We start from the raw sequence: 26250 nt of genomic DNA, 5'->3' as shown, positions 1-26250 counted from the left end.
TGACCTAAGAGTTAAGAGGTTTGCAAACTCTCTTTGTTAACCTGAAGATGACCTAAGGAGGTCGAAACGTTGTTCTTCACTTTATTTTAATAAAAGTTTTAATACCCATAGCAGTTACCTTGAGATGCATTTTTACTTTTAAGTGGGTTTTTCGTTATCACGAATTACTTCCGTGCAATCATAAGAAATAAAACACGTAAGGCAATTTCGAACTTGGTTTGAATAAAAACACTTCTCAAAAGCCACGCTAAAAGAAATAATATGCATTAAAAGGTCAGGACAACAAATTTGCATGACTGTTATTTTTACCAATTCCGTCTTCATAAAAACTGTCACAAGTACTAATCTCTCTCTGACTTCAATGTAACTGCAATATTAGTGGTATCTACAATATGTGTTAGTAATTCACTAAAGGTACTCGCAAAAGGGGCGGTATTTATTTTACTGACTTTATGTAGTTGGTGGGACGGCGTTAGTAAGGCCAATTAGAGAGGGGAGCAGGAGGGTCATTTGGCCCAGACAGTAAGCTCAAAAGGGGCCTCAAACTTGTTTTGTTGGTGTGTTTTATTGCATTTGTTAAATTTCGTGACTCGTTTTTATGTGCCTCCCAATAAGACCGAAATTAGACATACACACGCGCACACACTCAGCTTGGAGCTACAAGTTATATATATATATAAATTAAATATTCAAATTATGTTTCACTGTTCTAATAATTGTCTTACTCTGCTTTCGTGCGTAAAAAGAATGTTTTACTTTTATAGAGTATGAACTAACCACACGTACATAGGTAATGTAAGTGTTACTATAAATTAATTAAACGTACATCAGTATTGGTATTATAAACAATTCACAAGTACAACGGTTCTGTTATTATATGTACGTTTCATCTACCTGCGGAGGAGAACCTTAGCTTTTCTCTCTCTATTGTGGTCTTTTTCTCTCTTTCTTTTTTTAAGCCTAATTCACGTGACCGATAATTGGAAGTTCCACCCAGCTACTTAGAGGTGTATTAGAGGTAATATCTGACATATTAAATCGCTTTGTATCTATATAAATATAATAGTACTGTCTGTTGTATGTTTACGTAACTACTTCGCAGGGTGTAAACGTATCTTCACCAAAATTTGTGTGGAGGTTCATTATGTACACAAGAAAGTTCACGTGTGTCTACTTACGTAATAAAAGTAAATAACGTTTGTTTTAAGTTAAAAACCTTCATATTCTTTGTCAAGGCGAGTTTCAATTATCGTAATGATGTTTCTAGATTTACCTATATAGTCTTATTTGTTTGATTTTTGAATTTCGCTCAAAGCTACTCGAGGACTATCTGCGCTAGCCGTCCCTAATTTAGCAGTGTACGACTAGAGGGAAGGCAGCACCCACCGCCAACTCTTGGGGTACTCTCTTACCAACGAAAAGTGGGATTGACCGTCACATTATAACGTCCCCACGGCTGAAAAGGTAAGCATGTTTGGTGTGATGGGGACGCGAACCCACGACCCTCAGATAGTCTAAAAGTTACTTTTTTGAAAGATACGTTCTACTATTTTGTAAGTAGAAAGATTATTTTTAATTACCCGTGGCGTCAATGCATTATATCCGCGTGTGATATATTCATGACATAATATCTGCACCCTGTGAATGAAGAAAAATAAAGTTCTCCGTGACGGGAAACAGAGGTGACACGGGAAAATCGTGACCCCTATTGTAAATCTACATATACACAGGATAAAAAATTCGCGAAGTTGGGGGTTACACATGGCGTAATGAAAAAGGTTTTTTTCCAATATCATGTAAGCAGGAATTCCATTATATTATTATTACTGAAACAATTAACCATAAAAAGAATAGTGGCGATTTTTAATTTTAAAGAGAGAGAAAAAAGATTACCATTAACAACTTATTACAAAGAAATAATCATTTTAGCGGCAATTCTGAATAATAAAAGTAACTCAACGACCGAGTTTAAAAATGCCAAACGACGTAGTAAGAGAACGAAATTGCGATACTGATCTATTTTATATTAAACGATACAACAGCGCTACAATATGGGTTGATATATTTTTACATTAACTTAACTCCTACGAAAAGTGGGGCCTGATAGGCCCCAGAGCAACTTGAAAGGTTATTAATATTAGGCTAATAAATTTGTATTTAAATGAAATTTCCATTTCATTTGATTTCATCAAATCTGGGGCCTATTAGGCCCCACTTTTCTTAGGAGTGTTAAAAAATGTAAGCTCATGAACATTAAAACACGGTGAAAAATACTATGATTTCCTAGTAACTGCACGTTTTCATGCAGTTACTAGAAATCACTTCAGGTTCTACGTGATCGAAGATCAATACTGTGGAAGCTGTATTTTCGACAAATATTTTTAGATGTTATTGAAACGCTGTTCTTTTCGTTGACGGGTTATATATTAAAGTATATTGGATTGATTTATTCTAGATAACTGTCAATGTATGCATTCGTATACTTTTGTTGCTCTTTTGTGGAATATAGTATGTTTGTAAAAGTAAACATCCCTCTGAATTTTTCTCCGATTTTAAACTTAAATAATAAAAACAAATAATAGAAAACGAACCTCTTTAACAAACGGAGTCCCTACGTTTGGAAATAATAAATGTTTTTTGTAACTTATACATTTCATTTCATTTTATGTTTGTTTGTTTTTTGAATTTCGCACAAAGCTACTCGAGAGCTATTTGTGCTCGCCGTCCCTAATTTAGTAGTGTAAAACTAGAGGGAAGGCAGCTAGTCATCACCACCCACCGCCAACTCTTGGGCTACTCTTTTACCAACGAATAGTGGGATTGACCGTAACGTTATAACGCCCCCACGGCTGAAAGGGCGAGCATGTTTGGCACGCCAGGGATGCGAACCCGCGACCTTCAGATTACGAGTCGCACGCCTTAACACGCTTGGCCATGCCGGGCCATTTCATTTTACACTTTCAACACATAGCATTAACAACAACATTAGGTTATAGCTTTACTACTGAGCAACGTCATGTATTTGTTTGCATGTATTTTCTTATAGTAAAGCCACATCACAGGCTATCTGCTGTGTCCATTGAAGGGAATCGAACTTTTGATTTTAGAGTTGTAAATTCGGAGACAAGCAACATGATTTAAAGCCACTGTTGGAACGCACTGCTACCAAAACATTCTGCCTTTTCTACACATTAGAAGTCGTTATATAATGTATTAATTCTTTTCTATGTGGGTTTTCCCTTGCCATATTAAAAAGATGCGCACCCACGTGGATGAGTAATAATACACAGGTGCATACCCTCAGAGTTCACTTAGTATGTGTGCAAAATTTAAGGTTTCTAGGTTCTTTCCTCTTGAAGTTATGGCGATCACACACAGACATACAGACACACCCTTTTATTATTATATATATATATACATACATAGATAGAGGAAATAATACACAGGTGCATACGCTCAGGGTCAACATAGTATGGATTCTCTTGTGATCAGAAGAACCATGTAATTTCATTTGCTGCTGTTTTTAGTTTTTCAATTGTCATGTTTTTGAAAACGTCAAGGTTTTAGAGGATCAGTGACTCATTTGGGTATTAAAGATAATTACAGAACCAGATACAAATTTAGAGGATCAAACATAATTAAGGGGCCAACGACCCAGTTTGAGACTCGACAAAGAATTAGAAGATCAAAGATACAATTAAAAAGGCCAATATTCGAAAGCTTATGCAACGTGTTTCCACCACGCAATTCTAAGATGTTAAATTTTGACACCAGAAAAATCCTACAAAACACAGAAAAATTAAAAGCCATATACATTAATGTTTGTGTTAAATTCCACGTACGTCAATTAACACACACATGAATAGTTCACAAAAACCTTAAATTGCAGTTTACTCGCTGAGAAATTGAATAAAAGACAATAAAACATAAAATGTGTTTGTAACTGTTTGGTGACCGTAAAAAAAATCTTTGGACAAAATTCTATGTGAATTGGTCGAAACAACCCTGAGTAATTGACAAAAAGTCCCTAAACTTAAGGGTTTATTTAACCTTTTGATCCCCCCCGAAAAGGCAACAACAAAAGAACAAAAATGAGCATATCCCACAATTTATATGTATGGGTCTTCTAAAAAAATATCTCTGTGCCATCTTGATCCCCCTACAATTACTATAAATTGACAAGTCCGCCATTTTTGTTTGTCAAACGTGTGTGAACTGAAGAAAATAGTCAAAATACGGTCGAGTAATTCACCAAACCTACATATCATGTTGTTGTTGTTGTTGTTGTGAAATCTAACACCACGAAAAATAATTCAAAACAGCCAAATTTAACTTTATGTCAATGTGTTGGGGGCTGTCGAAAATTCATATTTGTGCCAATGTTCATCTTAATTGCTGAAAATATAACAGGGGTCCAAGATATGTATTTTTAGTTTGCTTGACGTTTGACTCAATAACATCCTTAAAAGGGCTTGAATAAAAAAAAACATGAAAGAAATCAGATCGTACTGGACTAAGTTTCAAGCCAATCCTCAGAGAAGTGAGGGAATATGAAATGTCCGCGGAATATTCAACAAAGACCAATCGTATTACCTGGTTCTTCCCTTTCAACAACAATACATTGGTGACTCGTCCGAATGGGATTCCAAGATGGATGACGTCCATCTCCGTCGCTTCATTTGGAATGTTCCGAACGTGCAGTACTCTAGATGAACTGTCGGGTTGACTCTTTTCAACTTTGGCCTACATACAAAATGACAGAGCTATTCAACACGAAGATATAATCATGTTTGCTTTAAGCTACTTTAATGTTAAAGGCAAAAGATATACATACAATTAATAACTGGACCGTATCCAGTTCTTATCTGAGGAAAACAAGCGATCATCTTCTCAATGTAACAATAAATAACCTGAACACTAGAATTACCAACAGGCTCCATAACTTTTTAAACATATTTTTCTAAAGTATTAATGTATTTAATTACTTGTATATCAACGACTCTATTGGTTACGAGATACTTAATAACATACAGACCAAATGAGCGTAAACTCCATGAACATTGAAATCACTCAGCAGTATTTTAAACAGAAAATTAGTGATGCTTTCTTTACGCTAATTGTCGCAACAGGCAAACACCTACTGTAATACGATAATGAACGGTACATAAACAAGTGGTAATTTGGGGGATAGATAAGTGAAAATATACTTTGTGGTTGTTTTGCTCGCACAAGAGTACGTGTGCAGGAATTATAATGTTTACTCAACAAACTGAGATATTTGAATTTCACGAATACGTAAGTTGGTAATAAGAGAATTACGACACAGTTACAAATTCGTTAATAAAGATCGAACTGCTTGATTTCAATACGACTTCGATGATAAGTGTGTTTCGGTGAGTGTTTATATGTTTATAGCTAAACACAAAACTACACAATGGGCTATACGTGTTCTGCCCACAACGAGTATCGAAACCCGGTTTCTAGCGTTGTAAGTCCGGAGACACTCCGCTGTACCACTAAAGAGCGTGTCGGTGTGAACAGTAATGGTAATGGAACTGAGTATTCAGCCAATGCATTACTTTAACACAGGGGTTCTCTACCTTTATGCTACCACGAGACCCTTATTAGATAATGTATTTGCAGTAGAACCCTGCACACACACATAATATGTAAATACCGATAAGAGAAACACATTATACATATTACATTGTTATCACTGAAGGTGAAATTAAAACATAATATTAAACTTATTGAATTAAATTAGCCATAGTAATGTACATGTTTTAGCCTGGGAACACAGCCATTGAAAATAACTAGTAATTATAAACGCTTCGAGGATCTCAGTGACTTTGTAACAGCTTTTTCACGTATTTAGAGAGCCAGAAATATTGTGATAGTCACAAACAGTCTTAGCCTATTTTATCGTTTGATATTACTACAATTACATCTTGTTTTTTCTTCACATTACAGAACCCCTGAAGGCAGTCCACGAAACCTTGAGGTTCCGTGGAACCCAGGTTGAGAAACCCTGTTTTAACACAAACAAAACGTCATGCTTTGGAATTTTCCAAAAAAGATATATCTGCCTATTCTGCATCTCTCGACCTCCGTTCTGAAAAAGTTTTTTTCTGATATAATTTTGTTAAATATTATAACAAAGACCACTGGTTTTAATAAAGCCACGGCGCCTGACAGTGGACTTTTCATGAAATTGGAAAACTCAGATGGTTTGTTTTATAAAAACAAACTGAACGCTACGTCACGTGTTTAAATCAATACCAAGAAGTGTCTCACCACGTCTGATTCTGGTACTGACAGCACACAGAGAGAAACATGGGGTTTGAGTCTGGTACAGATAGTATGTTGAGAATTATCTGACTAGCTGTGATACAAGTAGTACATAGAAAAACAAGAGGCAGAGCTTGAGTGTGGTACAGACTGCGTAAAGATATGATAGACTATACTGTACCAGTTAGTTAACAGAAAGACAGACTATATTACACCAGTTAGTTGAAAGAAAGGCAGACTATATTGTACCAGTTAGTTAACAGAAAGACAGACTATATTATACCAGGTAGTTAACAGAAAGACACACTATATTATACCAGGTAGTTAACAGAAAGACAAACTATATTGTACCAGGTAGTTAACAGAAAGACACACTATATTGTACCAGGTAGTTAACAGAAAGACAGACTATATTGTACCAGGCAGTTAACACAAAGATAGACTATATTGTACCAGGTAGTTAACACAAAGACAGACTATATTGTACCAGGTAGTTAACACAAAAACAGGCTATATTGTACCAGGTAATTAACAGAAAGACAGACTATATTACACCAGTTAGTTAACAGAAAGAGACTATATTGTACCAGGTAGTTAACAGAAAGACAGGTTATGTTGTACCAGGTAGTTAACACAAAAACAGGCTATATTGTACCAGGTAATTAACAGAAAGACAGACTATATTACACCAGTTAGTTAACAGAAAGAGACTATATTGTACCAGGTAGTTAACAGAAAGACAGGTTATGTTGTACCAGGTAGTTAACACAAAGACAGACTATATTGTACCAGGTAGTTAACACAAAGACAGACTATATTGTACCAGGTAGTTAACACAATGACAAGCTATATTGTACCAGGTAGTTAACACAAAGACAAGCTATATTGTACCAGGTAGTTGACACAAAGACAGGCTATATTGTACCAGGTAGTTAACACAAAGACAGACTATATTGTACCAGGTAGTTAACACAAAGACACACTATATTGTACCAGGTAGTTAACAGAAAGACAGACTATATTACACCAGTTAGTTAACACAAAGAGACTATATTGTACCAGGTAGTTAACAGAAAGACAGGTTATGTTGTACCAGATAGTTAACACAAAGACAAGTTATGTTGTACCAGGTAGTTAACACAAAGACAAGTTATATTGTACCAGGTAGTTAACACAAAGACAAGTTATATTGTACCAGGTAGTTAACACAAAGACAAGTTATATTGTACCAGGTAGTTAACACAGACTATATTACACCAATTAGTTAACACGAAGATATATACATTATATCAGTCAGTTAACACAAAAACTCTCCCAATATTATGTCAGTTAATTAACACATAAGCCTCCCAGCATTATACAAATTTAACACAAAAGTATCCTAACATTACACCAGTAACTAACACAAAAGTCTCCTAACATTATACCAGTAATTAACACAAAAGTATCCTAACATTACACCAGTAACTGACACAAAAGTATCCTAACATTACACCAGTAATTAACACAAAAGTCTCCTAACATTACACCAGTAATTAACACAAAAGTATCCTAACATTACACCAGTAACTGACACAAAAGTCTCCTAACATTACACCAGTAACTGACACAAAAGTATCCTAACATTACACCAGTAACTGACACAAAAGTATCCTAACATTACACCAGTAATTAACACAAAAGTATCCTAACATTACACCAGTAACTAACACAAGACTCTGATGTCACACCAATTAACTAACAAAAGTTTCTCAACATTATGCCAGCATTATACCATTTAATTAACACATAGGTCTCCGAATATTATACCATTTAATTAACACATAGGTCTCCGAATATTATATCAATTAATTAACACAAAAGTATTTGAATAATATACCAATTAATTAACAAAAAGGCCTCGCATCATTATAACAAATAAATAAACACAAAGATTTCCTATCATTATATCAGTTAATTAACATCTAACATTACACCACTTTTCCCAACTTTTGACCCGGTTTCAATATAACAAAAAGGCGCCCCACTTGAATTCAAATTTGGAATTGACCGTCACATTATACCACTCCACGACTAAATGAGTGAACATGTTCTGTTGTGGATTTCGAACCCGTGATCCACAGGTTGTGAGTCGATCGCCCTAACAACCAGACTAAAGAGGGAGTGCGCAAGTTTTCCAAGATTGTTACAATAGCATACTGCATCCACGAGCTCTCACAGCCTATCCTCAAGAAAAGAGAAGTAATAAAGCTACGTTTGAAGCAATGGCTAATAAACATTAGCAAGTTACCTTTTTGGCATCATTGTTGTTGTCCGTGGGGTGAACTTGTACACTTCTGACAGTACCGTTACTCACAGCACCCTTGGGCAGGACATCGTCAGCTCCACGCTGAAAAAAACATTTACGTATTTTACTTGAAATAATACACAAACAAGATAAACAGTCATATTTATATTTCCTTTTCAAAATTGTGGGCTTAGTTTGACGCACCTCAAAAAACTTCCATTTCAGAGACGCAATTCGATATACAAACAGTCACTTTAAAACACTCGTACTCATTGGTTATTCTACTTAATTTTTTTCTCTTGGAAACCATTATACCCCTAAAAAAAAGTTGAATTTTTTGTTTGTAATTTTGTTGATTTTGAGAGCTAATGAATATCCACAATGCAAGTCTTATTTGATTTTTAAGTGTGTAAAATATTAAGTTTAGACAAAAATACGTCATTGTCAAGAATATTTAATTATTCAAAACCAGAATCCACTACTCAGTTTAATTATTACTATCACAGTTTATATATATATATATATATATAACTACGGTAGTACTTAATAGTTTGTTTGTTTGTTTTTTGAATTTCGCTCAAAGCTACTCGAGGGCTATCTGTGCTAGCCGTCCCTAAATTAGCAGTGTAAGACTAGAGGAAAGGTAGCTAGTCATCACCACCCACCGCCAACTCTTGGGCTACTCTTTTATCAACGAATAGTGGGATTGACCGTCACATTATAACGCCCCCAAGGCTGAAAGGGCGAGCATGTTTGGCGCGATGGGGATGCGAACCCACGACCCTCAAATTACGAGTCGCATGCCTTAACACGCTTGGCCATGCCGGACCGTGTACTTAATAGTTGGATTCGTGATGAAATAAAATGGACGCCATTAAAACCGCCTACTTAAGCCCATCTTTAAGATGTCTAACTATTAATAATGATTTGATTATTATCTCGCAGTATTGACTGAGAGAACTTGAAGATTATAAATATATCTAAATCGCTATGTACGTGTTCACAGAGTGATTCAAAATTTTAGTTTCAATGATTTTTTTCACATAAGTTAGTAAGTAAGTGACTTTTCCAGACAAGCGTACAGAAAAAATAACAAACCCTATCGCTATAATTCATTTACAGAGCTCTTCCCACTAGGATCCCAATGAATTATTTCTTGCCCTGAAAAGAATAGTAATATATAAATATACATGAAATGGACGGTGTACTATTTTGGGCAAATAATTAGTTCGAGGTTATGTTGGATATACGCACACCATACACTTGGTACTGCTGGCGCACAAAAAATATAGCTAATATAAATGAAACAAACAAGTACGATAAAAATATTGAAATTTCATAAAATCAAGTAGGGATAGGTCTATACGTCTCCTAGCTAGCTATAGTAATATACAAAGTTTTGATGCTACGAAATGTTTTGAAATAGGAAAGTCAAAATTACAAAAACCGAATTACTTACAATAAAAAAGACCAATAAAAACATATCAATTCTTTAGCAAATCACTGTAATTATGTTTGTCTGAGCCTAAGTAGGGATAACATTTTTTAAAATATATTTTATGTATCTCAATTTTGTAAAGCTAACGACATTATGATATTCGCATATTTAAATTAGTTCACGTCACTCTGTGGTGAAGCAAATGGTCTCTAAACCCCTAGAAATTACTATTACACTTGTATTAAGACATTAGTATTAGAACTATATAAGACACCACAATAACTGTTGTTGTATCAAATAGTTACATAAATAGTACTACGAACATTACTGTGTTTTTTGTATTCTAGACAGCCGGAACAGCTCTAATACTGAACCCACAACGCTCACCACTAACCCATGGGTTATTTTAGTCGAAGAGGAGGATTTGACTGCTACTATTATAACAAACTCGTGACTCCAGATTGAAGAGTGTAAGTTCGTCCCAACAGGGTCTAAGCAATAGATCCTCGGGCCCACAGTTCAACCAAGGATTAAAAGTTATTTCTAAAATAATTTCTTAATATTTTTTTTTATATTTGTACGAAGACAGAAGATAAATTAAATGAACTAAACAAGAAAATTTCTTCATGATGCACCAAACCTCTCTTCTTTTCAGTTGATCATATTTATAGTGTTAAAACACATAATAGGCCTAACAGTAATGTCTTAAGACATATATAATTCATTATATCATGCTTCGTCAGCTCTGAAAGACGTACACATTATATCAGTTGTTGTTGCATCAATTGGTTATATAAATAGTAATCCGACTTCTAGAGTGTTTGTTGTATTTCAGCAGGCCTGAAGACCTCTGGATTAAACGAAATGCGCAGTCGACAATGAATTTGAGAAATATTGTCTGGTTCGAATGCTAATATTATACACTCTTCTAATTCTTGAAGATCCATAAAGGATTAGATTAGAAATGTAATGTTTAAAAACGAAATAGGTCTAATACTGATGTCTTATGACTAGTATAATCGTAATAATTTTTCACGAGATTGCAAAAGGCGTGTGTTTTTCTTCTAGTAAAGTCACATCGGGCTGTCCTCCGGTGGTACAGCGGTAAGCCTACGGATTTACAACTCTAAAATCAGGGGTTTAATTCCCCTTGGTGGACTCAGCAGATAGCCCGATGTGGCTTTGCTCATTGTAAAATGCATGCACACTATAACAACTGCTGTTGTATCTAATAGCTTAATAATTTGTTGAATATAAACTATATCAGTTTCCCTGTTACTAAATAAAGACGTGTTTGTGATAGAACTGGAATGTACTGCTATCATTAAACAAACAAGCGAATCCCTACCTCGTGCGAGATTTTATACGCTTTCAAAAATCCAAATTAGCTCAGCAGAACTCTTCTCTAAAGTTCTAATAGTTGATATTTCAACATCAGAACTTTACGTCGAACTATACTTTTATCCCTAACTCAGGTCTATATTTTTTTCTCAGTAAATAAAGCAAGTTTATTTTAGATTTATATATATATTTCTATTTAACGTACAATCCGACACTATTTGCATGAGCTTAACTATCCGCAGTGAACATCTTCCACCAAGTCAGGATGTCAGACATCCCTTTTTATAGTGCCGACTGCTGTCAAGGTTATCTAACAACACGGAACTCAACATGTTCTTTTTTCGACGCTTACCAATTAAGTTAAAACACATGTGTTTCGTACAACAAGAGGTGGGCAACGCCTTTATTTACTGAAACCTTGAGAGCCAAACTACGTGTGGGATTATAGATAAGATCTGAAGGTTTCATGTACAAATTAATCTGTCAGCCATGTTTAGTATTAACACATAAATACGGAGCCGTATAGCACACTGAATATTTCTTAAAATACTATTAATATTGGAATGTGAAGTAACTATGCTCATACCCAAATAACAGTAGATTTCTCTTATTACCAACGTTTGGGAGGTGGTTCACTTGTTCTAGTTTTTATTCACTGTCCAGTATGGCGTTAAATATACTCGATAAACCTAGCATTTAGAGACAACACTAGAAGACCTGGATGTTTATGAAGAGACTTTCGAACTAATTTCTTTATTTTTTATTGATCATAATTTAACGGTCACAAGTTTTGTTTTATGCTGTTGTCAGTTCGGTTAGCATAACACTTAACACATCCAATTCCTTCCTTACACATAGATTAGGAATAAGGAGTTGTGTGTAGTGTTTATAGTCCACATAAAAACAACTCTTACGTTTGACAGTCACAAACTCTACACCATACAAATAATCACGGATACGTAAGTCACAACCCAAGATATGCTTCGACTTGGAGAAATTGATTGTCGATGGCGGATAGATATCTTAAACTCGAAATGGTTGTAGAGAATGGGGAAACTTGTGGGATATATATAGTGTTCTACATTCAAGTATTTAACGTGGATAACTATACAAGGCACTTGGGACAATACAATGTTAAAACAATAGTTTTTAATCTCGTAGGATACGAACCACTACCAAGCTATAGCTCGCCATATCATGCTTGAAAAAAATCTACCAACCCAGGACTGATAAAAGTACAATTGTAATTACGTTACACAATTTTCCCGCTACCAAGTGATGAGTAAACAACGCCACGTGTCCGTGTGTAATGACTTTACATCTTTAACACAAACTCCTATTCTGGGTTATCTCGATACATGCATCAGAAATTAGAACTTATGTTGTTTCTCGAGTGTTTAAGTAACGTGTAGAAGGATGGACAGAAGGAAAAGAAGAAAAAAAAACACGACACTGCACCAAACGTGGGAAAAACACAAAACATGACACCAGGCGTAAAGAGTTTGTATACCGATGGATAGAGCTTACGTCATCTATGAAGTTATTATAGTTGGTACCGAGGTTGGACATTTAACGTTCTTTTTATTTTATTTTTGTCTTACATACGAATAAAGTAAACACAAATGTTGTGTATCTTAGTACAGTTTCTCTGAGAATATACAGACGGGTATCACGAAATTTCTTTTCTAAGAGTAACTAAAGACAATTAATTTTCAAAAAAATAATTTGAAAATAACTGAAATATCTATCTGAGAAAAATGTAACCGGATGAACAAGTAAACTCGATTATATTTATCTGGACAGTTTGTATTACAGGATGCAGAAAAATTCAAACTTGTGCAACCCAGCGAGTTAAAACTAAAGAAATGCTTTTAGTACGTGTAATCTCCTCAAATTAAACAAGAAAAGTTTGACAGCTGATGTTTGACAAATACTGTTTCAATATGTATTATAAACTTTATAGTAATCGATAACATATCTAATATTTAAATTAATCAAAAGTACGTTTATTATACAATAAAAATGTCTTCTTTTTGATAAATAACAATTTTCATTTGAACAAAGTAGCAACGAAAGTCCAGTAATTATTTTCGTAAAACTTATTAGCCGTGCATTCAATAGGATTACATTTTCAACTATAAATAACACTGTGTTACAGACGAATTTTAAACAATGAACACGTTAGTAGATCGAAATAATTTACATACCAATTATAACATTGTACTGTGCTTAGTTACAACGCCAAAACGTTTTGATTTCCTCAACGTACCACACAGGGAACACGTCTCATGACACTTAGATTACAACAGTAAACAGCTATTACATCAATCATTGGTATTAAGTTTGTAAACCTATACCTCGTTATATACTGATGCAAAGATTACAATAATATACAACTACTATATCATGCACCACTTACAATATAACACCTCACTTCGTTATGCATTCTGACGCTAAAATTACCATAAGGTTACTAACCTAGCTCCACAGACAATAAGGGTTCGACACTGTGCCAAGTTATGTGCTTTGACATTAATGTTAAAACAACATACAGCTATTACATCATTCCTTGAAACTATGATTTTATCAATATAGCATAGTATCATCCTTGAAATTATGGTTAAAAACTTTTAACACTATATAACTAGTGCGTTAATCTTTTAATGACACTAGGGTTATAATACAAGAATAATGTACATCATGATGTTACGACACTATATGGTTAACAACCAATCTTCTAGAACATTACAGTTACGAGGTATACGGTTAATGATTTGCTTATACGCGTTTAAGCTGATAACTGCGGATTTCTTTTTATGTATTTGTCCTGTCTTTGTTTCGTCTGAAGCCCATAAAAGAGTCCATATGTTGAGTATGTGTCTAGTATCACTTTCAGGAAAACTGTTAACCCATTTCTATTTCTTTCATTATTCAAATTTAAGTGGCAACGGTTTTGATTACAAAGTTTACCGTTTGTCACGAGAATACCATACTTGTAATCATTGTTGTATGAAAATACAAACCTAATTAGGGTACACAAAATGATTCCGGTAAAACTACCACGAAGTAGACTGCTTCTAATTAACAGTTCCAATATAACTAACCATAAGATTTTTCTAATAACACAACTGAAAACGTACATCAGTATAATCTACTTTTATAAAGTTAACAACAACAAACTAGTACATACCACAACTGCTGACATAGCTTTTAAGTTTTAACGGCATAGACTTTTTTCCTTGGCTTCTTCGATTATCAAGTTATAATTGACGCTTTTTTTTTTTTCGTTGTATTATCTAAGAAAGAACCAAGCCCACATTTAATAAAGGTAGTTAGAAAACACGAGAATACCACACAACTAACGTAATGCTAGCATGACTTGTTTCCACACAAAGGAAGGGTAGGTAGGCTAAGGCGTATACAGGAAACCAAACCTATACTGAAGGTAAGCTATACAGCAGAAACTTCTGACAACAGAACATGTACACCAGTCTTTCATCTCACACACAACCAACTCAAAGTGTTTTGTTTTTCGTCACACAAAATTCCGAGTACGTAAAGTCTCGGAGAAAGCTAGTAATTTTAGAGACAGTCCATGGTAAATGTACATTTCTATCACGAAGCTCGCTCATTGTTGAGGCTGCCAGCAGCCTGTTGCGTCTCCCCCGTCAGTCAGCAACAGAAGCAAACATATGGTGAGGCACAGCTTATAGCTCGTAGTCGTAACAATATCTAAATTTCTAACGCAAGTGTTAAGACTGCGTACATCAGGTTTAATCTCAACATAAAAATATAAATCAGTGGGTGACTTACCATTTGGTTAGTAAACACGAATTCGAAGAATGTATAAGTTCTGTAAGCTCACTGACGCGTTTCGAGTAAAACACTAAAAAATTGTGGAGTCTGACGTTTAATGGAAAAAAAAGACCTCCTTCCGAAGAAAAACACTGCACAACTAGTACTTAGTAGCCGCGAGAATCGAGTACGTAGCACTTTATTACAAAAATGAGTAGTTCTCTCAATATTTTATCTTTCTGATTCTCCGAACCGTTTTAAAATTCTGTTTTATAAAAGTACAATTAGAATTAGGTTGAGATAAAAAGAATATAGCTTTAACCAAGTAGAACAGCAGAAGATAGCAAAGAGAAAGGTGACAGAAGAACAGAAACACTAGTTAAATTTAACAACGCGCCACGATAGTCAGGTTCACTCGCGTAAACTGCCGCAAGGCTAAAATGTGAACCGACTTTCACATTACCCGGTACTTCTTATCTCGCTTAATCTCGCGTCTCGAGATTGTTTCAAAGTGAGGCTGTACATCTTTCATCAAAACCATCGACGTGGTTACTCGTTCGAAAAGCAATATTTTACCTTTACGAAAGGAAGGTAAATTCTGAAAACTCTAACAACGATAGTGTAACAGGTAATAATCATAGAGTAAAAACAATGAATAATATTACATCTACCATATCCCTCAGACTGGCCACAGTAGCACAGCGGAATGTTTGTGGACTTATAAATAGAAACTGTGTTTCGGTACCTATGGTGATCAGACCACAGATAGCCTGTTGTGTTGCTCTGTGCTTAACTTCAAACAAACATCTACCATATCCCAACAGGTCATCTGGAGTACTGTTACCATTACTAGTATTGTTACTAAGTACATACCTTTCATAGGTTAGTTTTGATACCCATTACAAGTTAGGCTTGTTAAAACATCGACTGTATTCCTTTTTGGTGCAACAAAAGTAGCGATTGTAGATGTTAATTGAGAACTTATAAGTTATAGAACACCTATTTGAACTGTTGAATATATCTGAAGAAATTACCTATGCTATTCCATACTAGAATAACGATCTTAGACAAATGGCAGAATGCAATTTTCATGAACCGTTTGAGGACCTCATCGTAATGAACTTATACAATAATGAAGGAATCATTATTTAATTTCTGTAGCGCCTTATGGTGTATAGAAAACATCAACATTAGAAATAAATGACCTTATAACACCAAAATACTGGTGTTATTTGTTTAGACCATCAACATTTTGTTTTACCATTAGCCGTTTGAGTTTTTGTTTTAGCGAACTCTCCTAAGGAAGCTGTAAAGCGAAATGTTGAGTATTTAATTAAATAACACCAACATTTTGGTGTTATAAGGTCGTTTATTCCTGATATTAATAAATGGATCATGTAATTAATAAGCGAAATGGACTGCTTAAGAACACGTGGCCAATATGGAATGTGCGTGGGTTTGGAAATATTTGGGTGAGAGACAGTACTCGTAAGGAACTTAAAACTGCTACTGTTAGTGTTATTTACTTTAATTTTTAAATTTCATGTTAAAAAAAAAATCCATATTAGGACACAACCCTAATGCCAAAATCCACAAAGATTGGGAGCATAAGACAAAAAACAAAAAAAACAACAACACCAAAAACAACTACAAAATAAACCACGTCAGATAAGTTTAATAACTAAATAATTCTCACAAAGTAGGCTAATGTTGAGAAAATATCATAAAACTTAACAGTTAGTGTGTGTATGACTTTTACAAGCTGGCGAAGATGGATTGCAACTGAGCGAAATGCGCCATTGGCAACAAGTGCAACAAATATGGTGTAATTTGAATACTACTATTAATAAATATATTCTTTCAATTCTTCAAAATCCCCATAATACTAGATGAACATTTTAGTAAGCATACTACTAATGTCACAAAACTTAAAGATGGCATCTCAAAATGAAACTATTGCTATTTTAATTTATTGAACAAAAATTATTACAAATACTAAATTTTAACGGTGTTTTGTAAACACGATTCTTTGTGGATGAGATATAAATCTTAGCCTTGAAACTGATATATATCATGATTTTTTTTTCTATCTTGTCAAAATAGCACAAAGTTTTTAAATTCCAGACCAGGAAGAAATGGATGTGGAAAATGTAATAATTACTGAAGATTAATATTTCCTGTTTGCAGTTTTTGTGCTAAGAACTGCATTCTCATCCTGAGAAAGTGACATAAAAGTTAAAAAGATGGATGGTCATGAGAAATTAATGGTGATGTTGTTGTTTCCTAAGCCAGTAAGTTTTTGTGATTACATCAGGAGAAATGTGATACCATAAAAGAGGATTCATGACAGACAATTTTAGTTATATCAAAATAAAGGAAACGTATTTATAGCTTCAGGTATATTTTTACTTAATAATTCAGAGGACATATCAGTAAACTGTATGGATAGCTAAAATATTCATGAATATAATTCAGTGAATTCATGCGGTGGGAATAAAAAAAATAAAGTACTGGATGTATGATACCTGAAAGAACAGAAGAGCAGGATGATCAGAGGAAGGAAGAAGGTTGGTCCGGAGCATAAGTATCTTCTAAATCAAGAAGAGAAGTCACAACTCGAAGTAAATAAACATTCACTAAACCATGGAGAGAAGTCACAACTTGAAGTACATAAACATCCACTAAACCATGGAAAGAAGTCACAATTTGAAGCACATAAACATCCACTAAACCATGGAGAGAAGCCACAACTTGAAGCACATAAACATCCACTAAACCATGGAGAGAAGCCACAACTTGAAATACATAAACATCCACTAAACCATGGAGAGAAGTCACAACTTGAAGTACATAAACATCCACTAAACCATGGAAAGAAGCCACAACTTGAAGCACATAAACATCCACTAAACCATGGAAAGAAGTCACAACTTGAAGCACATAAATATCCACTAAACCAAGGAGAGAAGTCGCAACTTGAAGCACATAAACATCCACTAAACCAAGGAGAGAAGTCACAACTTGAAGCATGTAAAGAGTCAAAATTTTTACTTGACAATGTAGAAATCAAGAGAAATAATCTTGAAAACAAACCATAACTACAATATTCAGATCTATGGAAACACCTCACCAAGACTGATTTTGTTAATTAATTTTTCTTCGATTAAGACAATTTTTATGAAATAATTTGTTCCACTGAAGCAATTGCACAGGAATATTTAATTTCGCTTCATTTATTTTATATTGGTGATGTCAGAAAAACTCAGACAATCAAGAAATTTTGATGCAAATGATAAAAACTTGAAAACTCAACTACTTTTGAAAGGTTGACCTTTTATAAGTACCCTAGAATTACTTACAAAGCATATCAAACTTGTTTTTGAATGGAACTTGGGAAAGAAAGAGAATAACTTTTCATAAATAAGGTACACTAAACAGCCATAAGTATGCCGACACCCAACCATCACACCCATATGTGCTTGTTGAACATCTCATTCCAAAACCATGGGCATTAATATGGAGTTGATTTCCCCTTTGCTGCTATAACAGCCTCCACTCTTCTGGGAAGGATTTTCACTAGATTTTGGAACATGGCTGCAGGGATTCACTCCTATTCAGCCACAAGAGCATTAGTGAGGTCAGGCGAGAAAGTATGTCTTACAGTTGGCATTCCAATTCATCTCAAAGGTGTTTGATGAGGTTGAGGTCAGGGCACTGTGCAGGCCAGTTAAGTTCTTCCACACCAACTTTGGTGAACCATGTCTTTATGGATCTTACTTTGTGCATGAGGGCACTGTCATGCTGAAACAAAAAATGGCCTTCCCCAAACTGTTGCCACAAAATTGGAAGCACACAATTCTCTAAAATAACATTGTATGCTATAGCATTAAGAGTTCCCTTCACCAGAACTAAAAACCCAAGCCCAAACCATGAAAAACAGAACCAGACCATTATACCTCCTCCACAAAACTTTATAGTTGGCACTATGCATTCAGGCAGCAGTGTTCTTCTGGCATCTGCCAAACCCAGATTTGTACATCAAGCTGTCAGATTTTGAAGCATGATTCATCTCTCCAGAAAATGCATTTCCACTGCTCCTGAGACCAACGGTGGTGTGCTTTACATCACTCCAGTTGATGCTTGGCATTGCATATGGTAATCTTTGGCTTGTGTGAGGCTGTTCAGCCATAGAAACCCATTTCATGAAACTCCTGACAAACAGTTCTTGTGCTGATATTGCTTCCAGAGGCAGTTTGGAACTCAGTAGTGAGTGTTGCAACTGTGGACAGACGATTTTTATGCACTTCAGCACTTGGTGGTGCCGTTCTGCGAGCTTGTGTGGCCTACCGCTTCGTGGCTGAGCTATTGTTGCTCTGAGATGTTTCCACTTCACAGTAATAGCACTTACAGTTGACTGGGGCAGCTCTAGCACAGCAGAAATTTGACAAACTGACTTGTTGGAAATGTGGCATCCAATAATAATACCACATTGAAAATCACTGAGCTCTTCAGTGTGACCCAGTCTACTGCCAATGTACATCTATGGTGATTGCATGGCTGCATGCTTGTTTTGTGCATCTGTTAACAATGGATGTGGCTGAAATAGCCAAACCCACTAATTAGAAATGGGGTTCACATACTTTTGGCCATGTGGTGTACATTATCACATTTCCAGTCAGTGCTAAATTAACATTTCAAATATTGTTCTTTCTATGTGAAGGTTACACTGCTTTTCATACATTTCTCACATAATTTTATATACAATAAATATGTAGATAGAACATGGGTACTCTTCTTCCTTTTGTTTCTGATGATCAGCTCCAGGTAAGTTTAATTTTCAGACATACATCCAAGGTTTAATAACAAAAAGAATGTTAAAACAGTTTGTAAAATGACAACAAAAATTAATCATTTTATATTTGATGAATTATATAAAAGCAATTTTTTTTATAGCTTACTAGTCTTAGAGGCAGAATTTATACGGGGTGGTGACTCAAGTACTTTAAGTGGCTGAATGTGAAATAAACTTTTATCTGTAAAAATGTTAAATCTTTTATAATAAAAGTTACACATACAAGATTTATTGAACTTCTATTTACATGGTTTTATTTGTTAATAATTTGAAAACAAAAATTGTATAACAATATTGCTACATTTTTCATTTTTGGGAAAAACTGTATAAATTTGTTCTTCACTTTTCTTTTTTATGTTTTGGGATGATTGCCAGCAGGAGAAACAAACAGAAATTAAGAATGATCAATTTTCCTCCTCACAGATACTGAAATACCAAGCATATTGTTACATATAAGTTCAGTCCTTAGTATGTATTTGTTTTATCAGTGGCACTATTGAAAGGCAAGAAGTCTGTTGTAGAGTTATAACATAATAAAACTATGTACCTCAGAATAGCTGATGTGGGTATTAACACTTTTACTGTAAGCAGAGAACAACGTTTTGACCTTCCTAGGTCATCTTCAGGTTAACCTATATGAAGGTTATGTTGCTTTTCATATATTTGTTACATAATTTTAATTACAGTATATACAAAGAACTTGGGTTAACCTGAAGATGGCCTCGGAAGGTTGAAACGTTGTTCTCTGCTGATCAATAGTGTTAATACCCATACCAACCATTCTTAGATACATTTTTATTTCAAGTGGGTTTCTCATCATTAAGAACTACAACAAAATTAGATTATTGATATGTCTTGATGGTGGGACACCACTTAATATAAGGACATTTTTTATTCTGCCATTTTCCCTTTTGAATATGAATCAAGACGCACGTCTGGGATGTCAGCCAAGTTAGACAAAATAACATTGCCCTGACAAGGTACATAACTGCACTTATTGCTTCAGCTGTTCTAACTGATGCATTGCCACTGTTCGTGTGTTTATAAGGAGTTTTGAACACTTTCACATTACATTAGAAACAGGATATTTATACATGTTTAGCCTAAATGAAATGTACAGTGAAGAAGTGGTAAGTTTCCTTGTTGTAAAAGGGCCTCTACAAAAACATTTCTGTTGACAAACATTACTCAGCTGAGGGATACTGACTGTTTGACAAATTTATAACAGACAATAATATATATACTATGGATATTTTGTTTTGATGATTTTAATGGTGACTTGCTCTCTACAGACACTAGGTTAAAACTAATGTTTGAAGCACCTAGAACCACATGGAAAATCTGAAATAAGAGGACGGCATAATGGTTGAAAATCATCCGTGTTAATAGCATTTGCAATAGTTGTGGTTCAAATCCTACATGCTATTTTAAAAATTCTTATGTCTCATATAGATTAATAGAGATATGCATTCAGAGAATGGTGAAGAATATTGTTTGTTTGTTTGTAGCATCAAAGCAATAATACTTAAATGGAATAACATATTTAGTAAAAAAAATTGAACCATTTTGTGTGAAAAACATTTAACGTTTTGAAACTTAGAGGTTACATAACAGGACTCACAGGTAGACAGAGTGTAAGTAAGTTTGTATGGATAAAATATCAGTGGTAAACTCGGTCCTGTTAATAGAAGGAGAACTGGAATATCATTACTATTACTTTATAGGGATAGACTTTTGGGCAATTCTGGGGAATTGTCATAGCTTTTACTAATATTATGATGTTTCTAAAAATATCAAGGCATTTTATATCACATTAAAATCATGCATATTTTAGATCACAGACAACAAACCATCTACAAATCTTCCAAATGTGATTAGTTTTGTCATAAAAGCAAAACTTATTTTAAACAAACGGGATGCCACACAAAAACAACAACATAGGTATATATTGATTTGAACTATGAAATGTGGCTGGCTTGAGGTGTGTAGAATGTATTTTAATGGTTAAAAATATCCAGTATTAATTATCATAATTTTTCTTCTCCAACTTTGTAACCAGAAGTTTCATAACTGGTTAAAACTAACTTTTTGGTTAGAATAATACACGTTTTTATTAATTCTGGGTTGACATACATTGCCATAAAAATAAAAGTGGTTATTTTAAAATTGTACATAAGAGGTCAGCTATATAAAGGTGCAATAAAAAAACAAAATTATGTATGAAGTCAACCCTCTAAAGATGTAAATGTAGGTAGGTTAAGCAAGAAAAAATTGTTGAAAACTTGGACCCTTTTCAAACATGCTATTACTTGTTCCAGTGGCATTAAAAATGGACGACAGACATTCCTCACTTTGTTCTTTGACTTATCAACTTGTATATAAAGTACAAACCATTTAAAGATTTAAAACTTGGATGTTTCCTGTATGTTATAAATTTTATATGACTGACTCCTTTATTGTAACCTGGCTATTTTTGTACATGTACAATGTTTTGTTCAGATTTCAACTGCAGCAACTGTTTTAGTGTCTTCTGCTTCATTTGAATAGAACTGTTACTAATTATATTAGAAAGATGTTATATTTAAAACTGCACTTCAGATAATATGTTGTAAATGTCAAAACTCCTGTCAGTCATAATGTTGTCACCAGATGTGATAAATTGAACGTGCCCAATTTTTGTTGTAATTTTGTCTATTGAAACTCTGTTACCCTATAGTTCTGAAACAAATATGCAATATCCATTGAGATTAAGTTAAACAAGAACACTGTAGTTCTTGCAGTGTTTGTATATTTAGCAGACATGGAAGATATGCAATATCTCAGATCATATCAGGTGTCACCTATTTATTAGAAAACTTGAAAAGGTATAAGGTATATTTTCATAAGGCTTTGTGATGAATATTAAAACAACACTGTTAATTGAAAAGAAAAATCCAAATTATTCAAAACTTAACGAGTTTATGAATTACAAGTTCCAAATAATTCTGACATATCACAGACACACACTAATAACTTTTTTAGACTTTTAATGAAAATACTCTTATTTTTAAGTATTTTATTTGGACTGTAATCATGCTATTACAGATCTTGTTGCTGTAGAAGGTTTAAGTAATTGAGCCAATAGCTTGTGCTTTAAAGAAACTAAAATAACACGATGGTAGTCCAAATAAATTACCTTACACACACATACTACCTTTCAGGCAGACTATAACCATGAAGATTTTTTAAAATAAAAGGATTATAATATGCAACGCCATTTTGTTCTCTCCTGTTCTATGATTTCTCCGTTTTATTTTCAAGTAAGAAATAAAACTTTCGTAATTTTATAACTCTATAATCTGTCATAAAACTACATAGATATTTTAAAGCATAATAATATGGAGGTAAGCCTACTTTTACTTCATTGTACGCAGCAAGTTGCTCTATAGACTACATGTCTCTAGACACTTGTTGCAGATTTAACTTGTATTAGAAAATAAAACAACAACATCAAGTAGGGTTTCCAAATTTAAAATATAATCCTGATTCCATGCACTCATAAATTTTAAATAAATGATGAGAGGCAGTCTGTGTTCCCTTGGAATGCAGGACAAATTTACATTTCAACAGTTTTAACATTTTTTCTGATGATAAATAAACAAAACGTCAAAGTATTATAATACACTCAAAATAAGTTACAAAAAATGAAGTGTATGTTCCAAAAAAAATTTTTTTTCTTAAAGGATAATCTGATATAGCACTTGGGAACTGTTTTGGAACAAGGGCCTTCTTTTTCATAGAACATTTCAAAAAGATAATGAAACACAAGTCTGTGTGAATATTTAAAACGTAGGTTCATTTAAGAACAAACATGGCTGTTCGGGTTCCTTAAACTTATATTTTCTTTTTATTTTAACTTGACAAAGTACGGTTTCAGTTTCCATCTTGGAACTATTCCATATCCTGACATCGCGCTACTCAACATTCTAGGCTCCAAATGAACTCATAATTCTTTGTGGATAAATAAAAATGTGGAAACAAATACTTTAATATGATGAAAAACAATTCAAGTTTCTTTTTTTTTTTTTTTTTTTACCCCGTATGGAATAGAGAGGAAAGTTCAAATAATGAATATAAATTAGCTATACAATCTTCATTCTTTCTTTTGAATGAACTTTTAGAATACCACACACACACATGATAATCAAGTGCTATTTTTATTGTTAAATACTGTTGATAATAAGTTGATAAATATTTATTTCCATCGCATTAATTTACAATGACCCTTTATAGTTATCTCATTTATTTACAATTAAATCTCCGAATATCGCTATGATGAAATAATAGGATTCTGATAAAATAACCGAACTAATTATAGGAGTCAGATTTCATCTGTATATTACAATATTTTTTTAAGTGTTCAACCTACATACCAACACATTCTTAAATAGAAGGCTCGGCATGGCCAGGTGGTTAAGGCGCTCGATTAAGATGACTTAAGAAGGTCGAAACGTTGTTCTCTATTTTAATACCCATACCAGTTGTCTTGAAATATATTTTTACTTCAAGTGGGTTTCTCGTCATCACGAAATAATTCATTCGAGGCTGCCCTGTGTGGCCTAGTATTTAGCGTTCTTGAACCATGAATCCGGAAATTCAAGGTTCGTTACCCTAAACCCCCAAAAAACAAACGCAATCACCAATTCAGGTCCTTGATACCCTATGTAAGTGATAGTCAAATCTCTTTATTCGTTTAGACAAGGATTTGGGGTGAGCGTTGTTGATTAGTTATCTTTTCTGTCACGGAACGAACATCATCGCTATTTCAGCTGTGGGAACATTAAATTTTTGCGGTCAATCCCGCTATTCGTTGGTAAAAAAGTAGCCCAAAAGTTGACGGTGGGCGGTGATGACAAGCTGCCTTCCCTCTAGTCTTTCGCTGCTAAATTCGGGACGGTTAGCTCATATAGCCTTCGTGTAGCTTTGCATGAAGTTCAAAACAAATATTTTTTCCCTGTTCTATCAGTTCAAAATAAGGAACGGCTATTCGTAAAGTCCTTTTTTTAGTTTTGTATTGAAATTATAAAATAAACAAAATTAGGGATAACATAACTCACCGTTTACTCGAAAATTACGTACACTTTTGTAACTTGAAGTTTATTATTAGTATTATAAGTTATATTAGTTTGGTTTGAATTTCGCGCAAAGCTACACGAGGGCTATCTGCGCTAGCCGTTCCTAATTTAACAGTGTTAGACTGGAGGGAAGGCAACTAGTCATTACCACCCACCGCCATCTCTTTCGCTACTCTTTTACCAAGGAATAATGTTATTGGCCGTTACATTATAACGCCCCCCACGGCTAAAAGGACGAGCATGTTTGGTGTGACAAGGATTCGAACCCGGGACCCTCAGATTATGAGGCGAGTGCCTTAACCACTGTTGGGCTGCTCTTTTACCAAAGAATAGTGGGATTGATTGAAACTTATAACGCCCCCACAGCTGAAAGAGGGAGCATGTTTGGTGTGACGGGGACTCGAACCCGCGATTGACAAGTTTTATTCACCTGGCCATGCCGGGCCAGTTATGTTAGTGTTTATATAGGGTTTACTTAATTTCATGGATACGTTGACGAATGCTATCAAAAATCCACCTCAATCACACAAGAATAACATATATATTTCGAATGTTCTTAAGAAACATGGAATAATTTTAAAAACATTCAATACAATAAAAATATTTTAGCCATTTGATTCGCATCTCTTTTGATTTTAATATAATATTACATATTCCTCTTTCGTTCTACCATAGCCAAAACTGAAAATATAATCTGTGACATCGAGGTCTAATATATTCTTCTAACGCTGGATATTAGTTACGCCCGATATGGGCTACTCTTTTACCAACGAATAGTGGGATTGACATTCACTTTATAACGCTCCCACGGCTAGGAGGGCGAGCATGTTTGTCGCGACGGGAATGCGAACCCGCGACCCTCAGATTACAAGTCGCATGCCTTAACACGCTTGGCCATGCCGGGCCAAATAGGGTTCGTATAAAAAATAATAAAGTAAAGAAACAAGACTGGAGATACTGTAGACATCATCGAATTAAACTACAAACTCCTATTTTGAGTAAATATTGAATACAGTGTTTCCAGCTTTGTTTGCTTAAATTTTAAGACCCCTACTTGCATGTTTTTAAATTTCAACTTTTGTATTTCTCTTGTTTACTGGATTTTTAAGTGCGTGCTCAACCGTGGGCAAAGGAT

At 34.4% G+C, this 26250-nt stretch overlaps 1 protein-coding gene across 3 annotated transcripts in view; it reads right to left on the bottom strand.

Annotated features, from left to right (window-relative positions):
• Window positions 1-26250, bottom strand: part of LOC143245208 (polypyrimidine tract-binding protein 1-like) — a 118415-nt gene that overhangs the window by 34377 nt on the left and 57788 nt on the right. The window contains exons 1-3 of one of the 3 annotated variants that reach the window (XM_076491276.1): window positions 15168-15593; window positions 8579-8677; window positions 4594-4743 (exon numbers count right to left, since the gene is read on the bottom strand). In XM_076491276.1, coding sequence (XP_076347391.1) covers window positions 4594-4743; window positions 8579-8677; window positions 15168-15170 — 252 coding nt within the window. In that variant the 5' untranslated portion in view covers window positions 15171-15593. Of the gene's footprint in view, window positions 1-4593; window positions 4744-8578; window positions 8678-14544; window positions 15146-15167; window positions 15594-26250 lie in introns of those variants that run through there. The other 2 variants (XM_076491275.1, XM_076491274.1) reach the window with 2 other exon arrangements.

The sequence above is a fragment of the Tachypleus tridentatus genome, chromosome 2 (genome assembly GCF_004210375.1).
Source record: "Tachypleus tridentatus isolate NWPU-2018 chromosome 2, ASM421037v1, whole genome shotgun sequence".
NCBI classification, from domain to species: domain Eukaryota; kingdom Metazoa; phylum Arthropoda; class Merostomata; order Xiphosura; family Limulidae; genus Tachypleus; species Tachypleus tridentatus.
The sequence above is the reverse complement of the archived record's forward strand: the minus strand, read 5'-3'. Positions and strand labels throughout refer to the sequence as shown.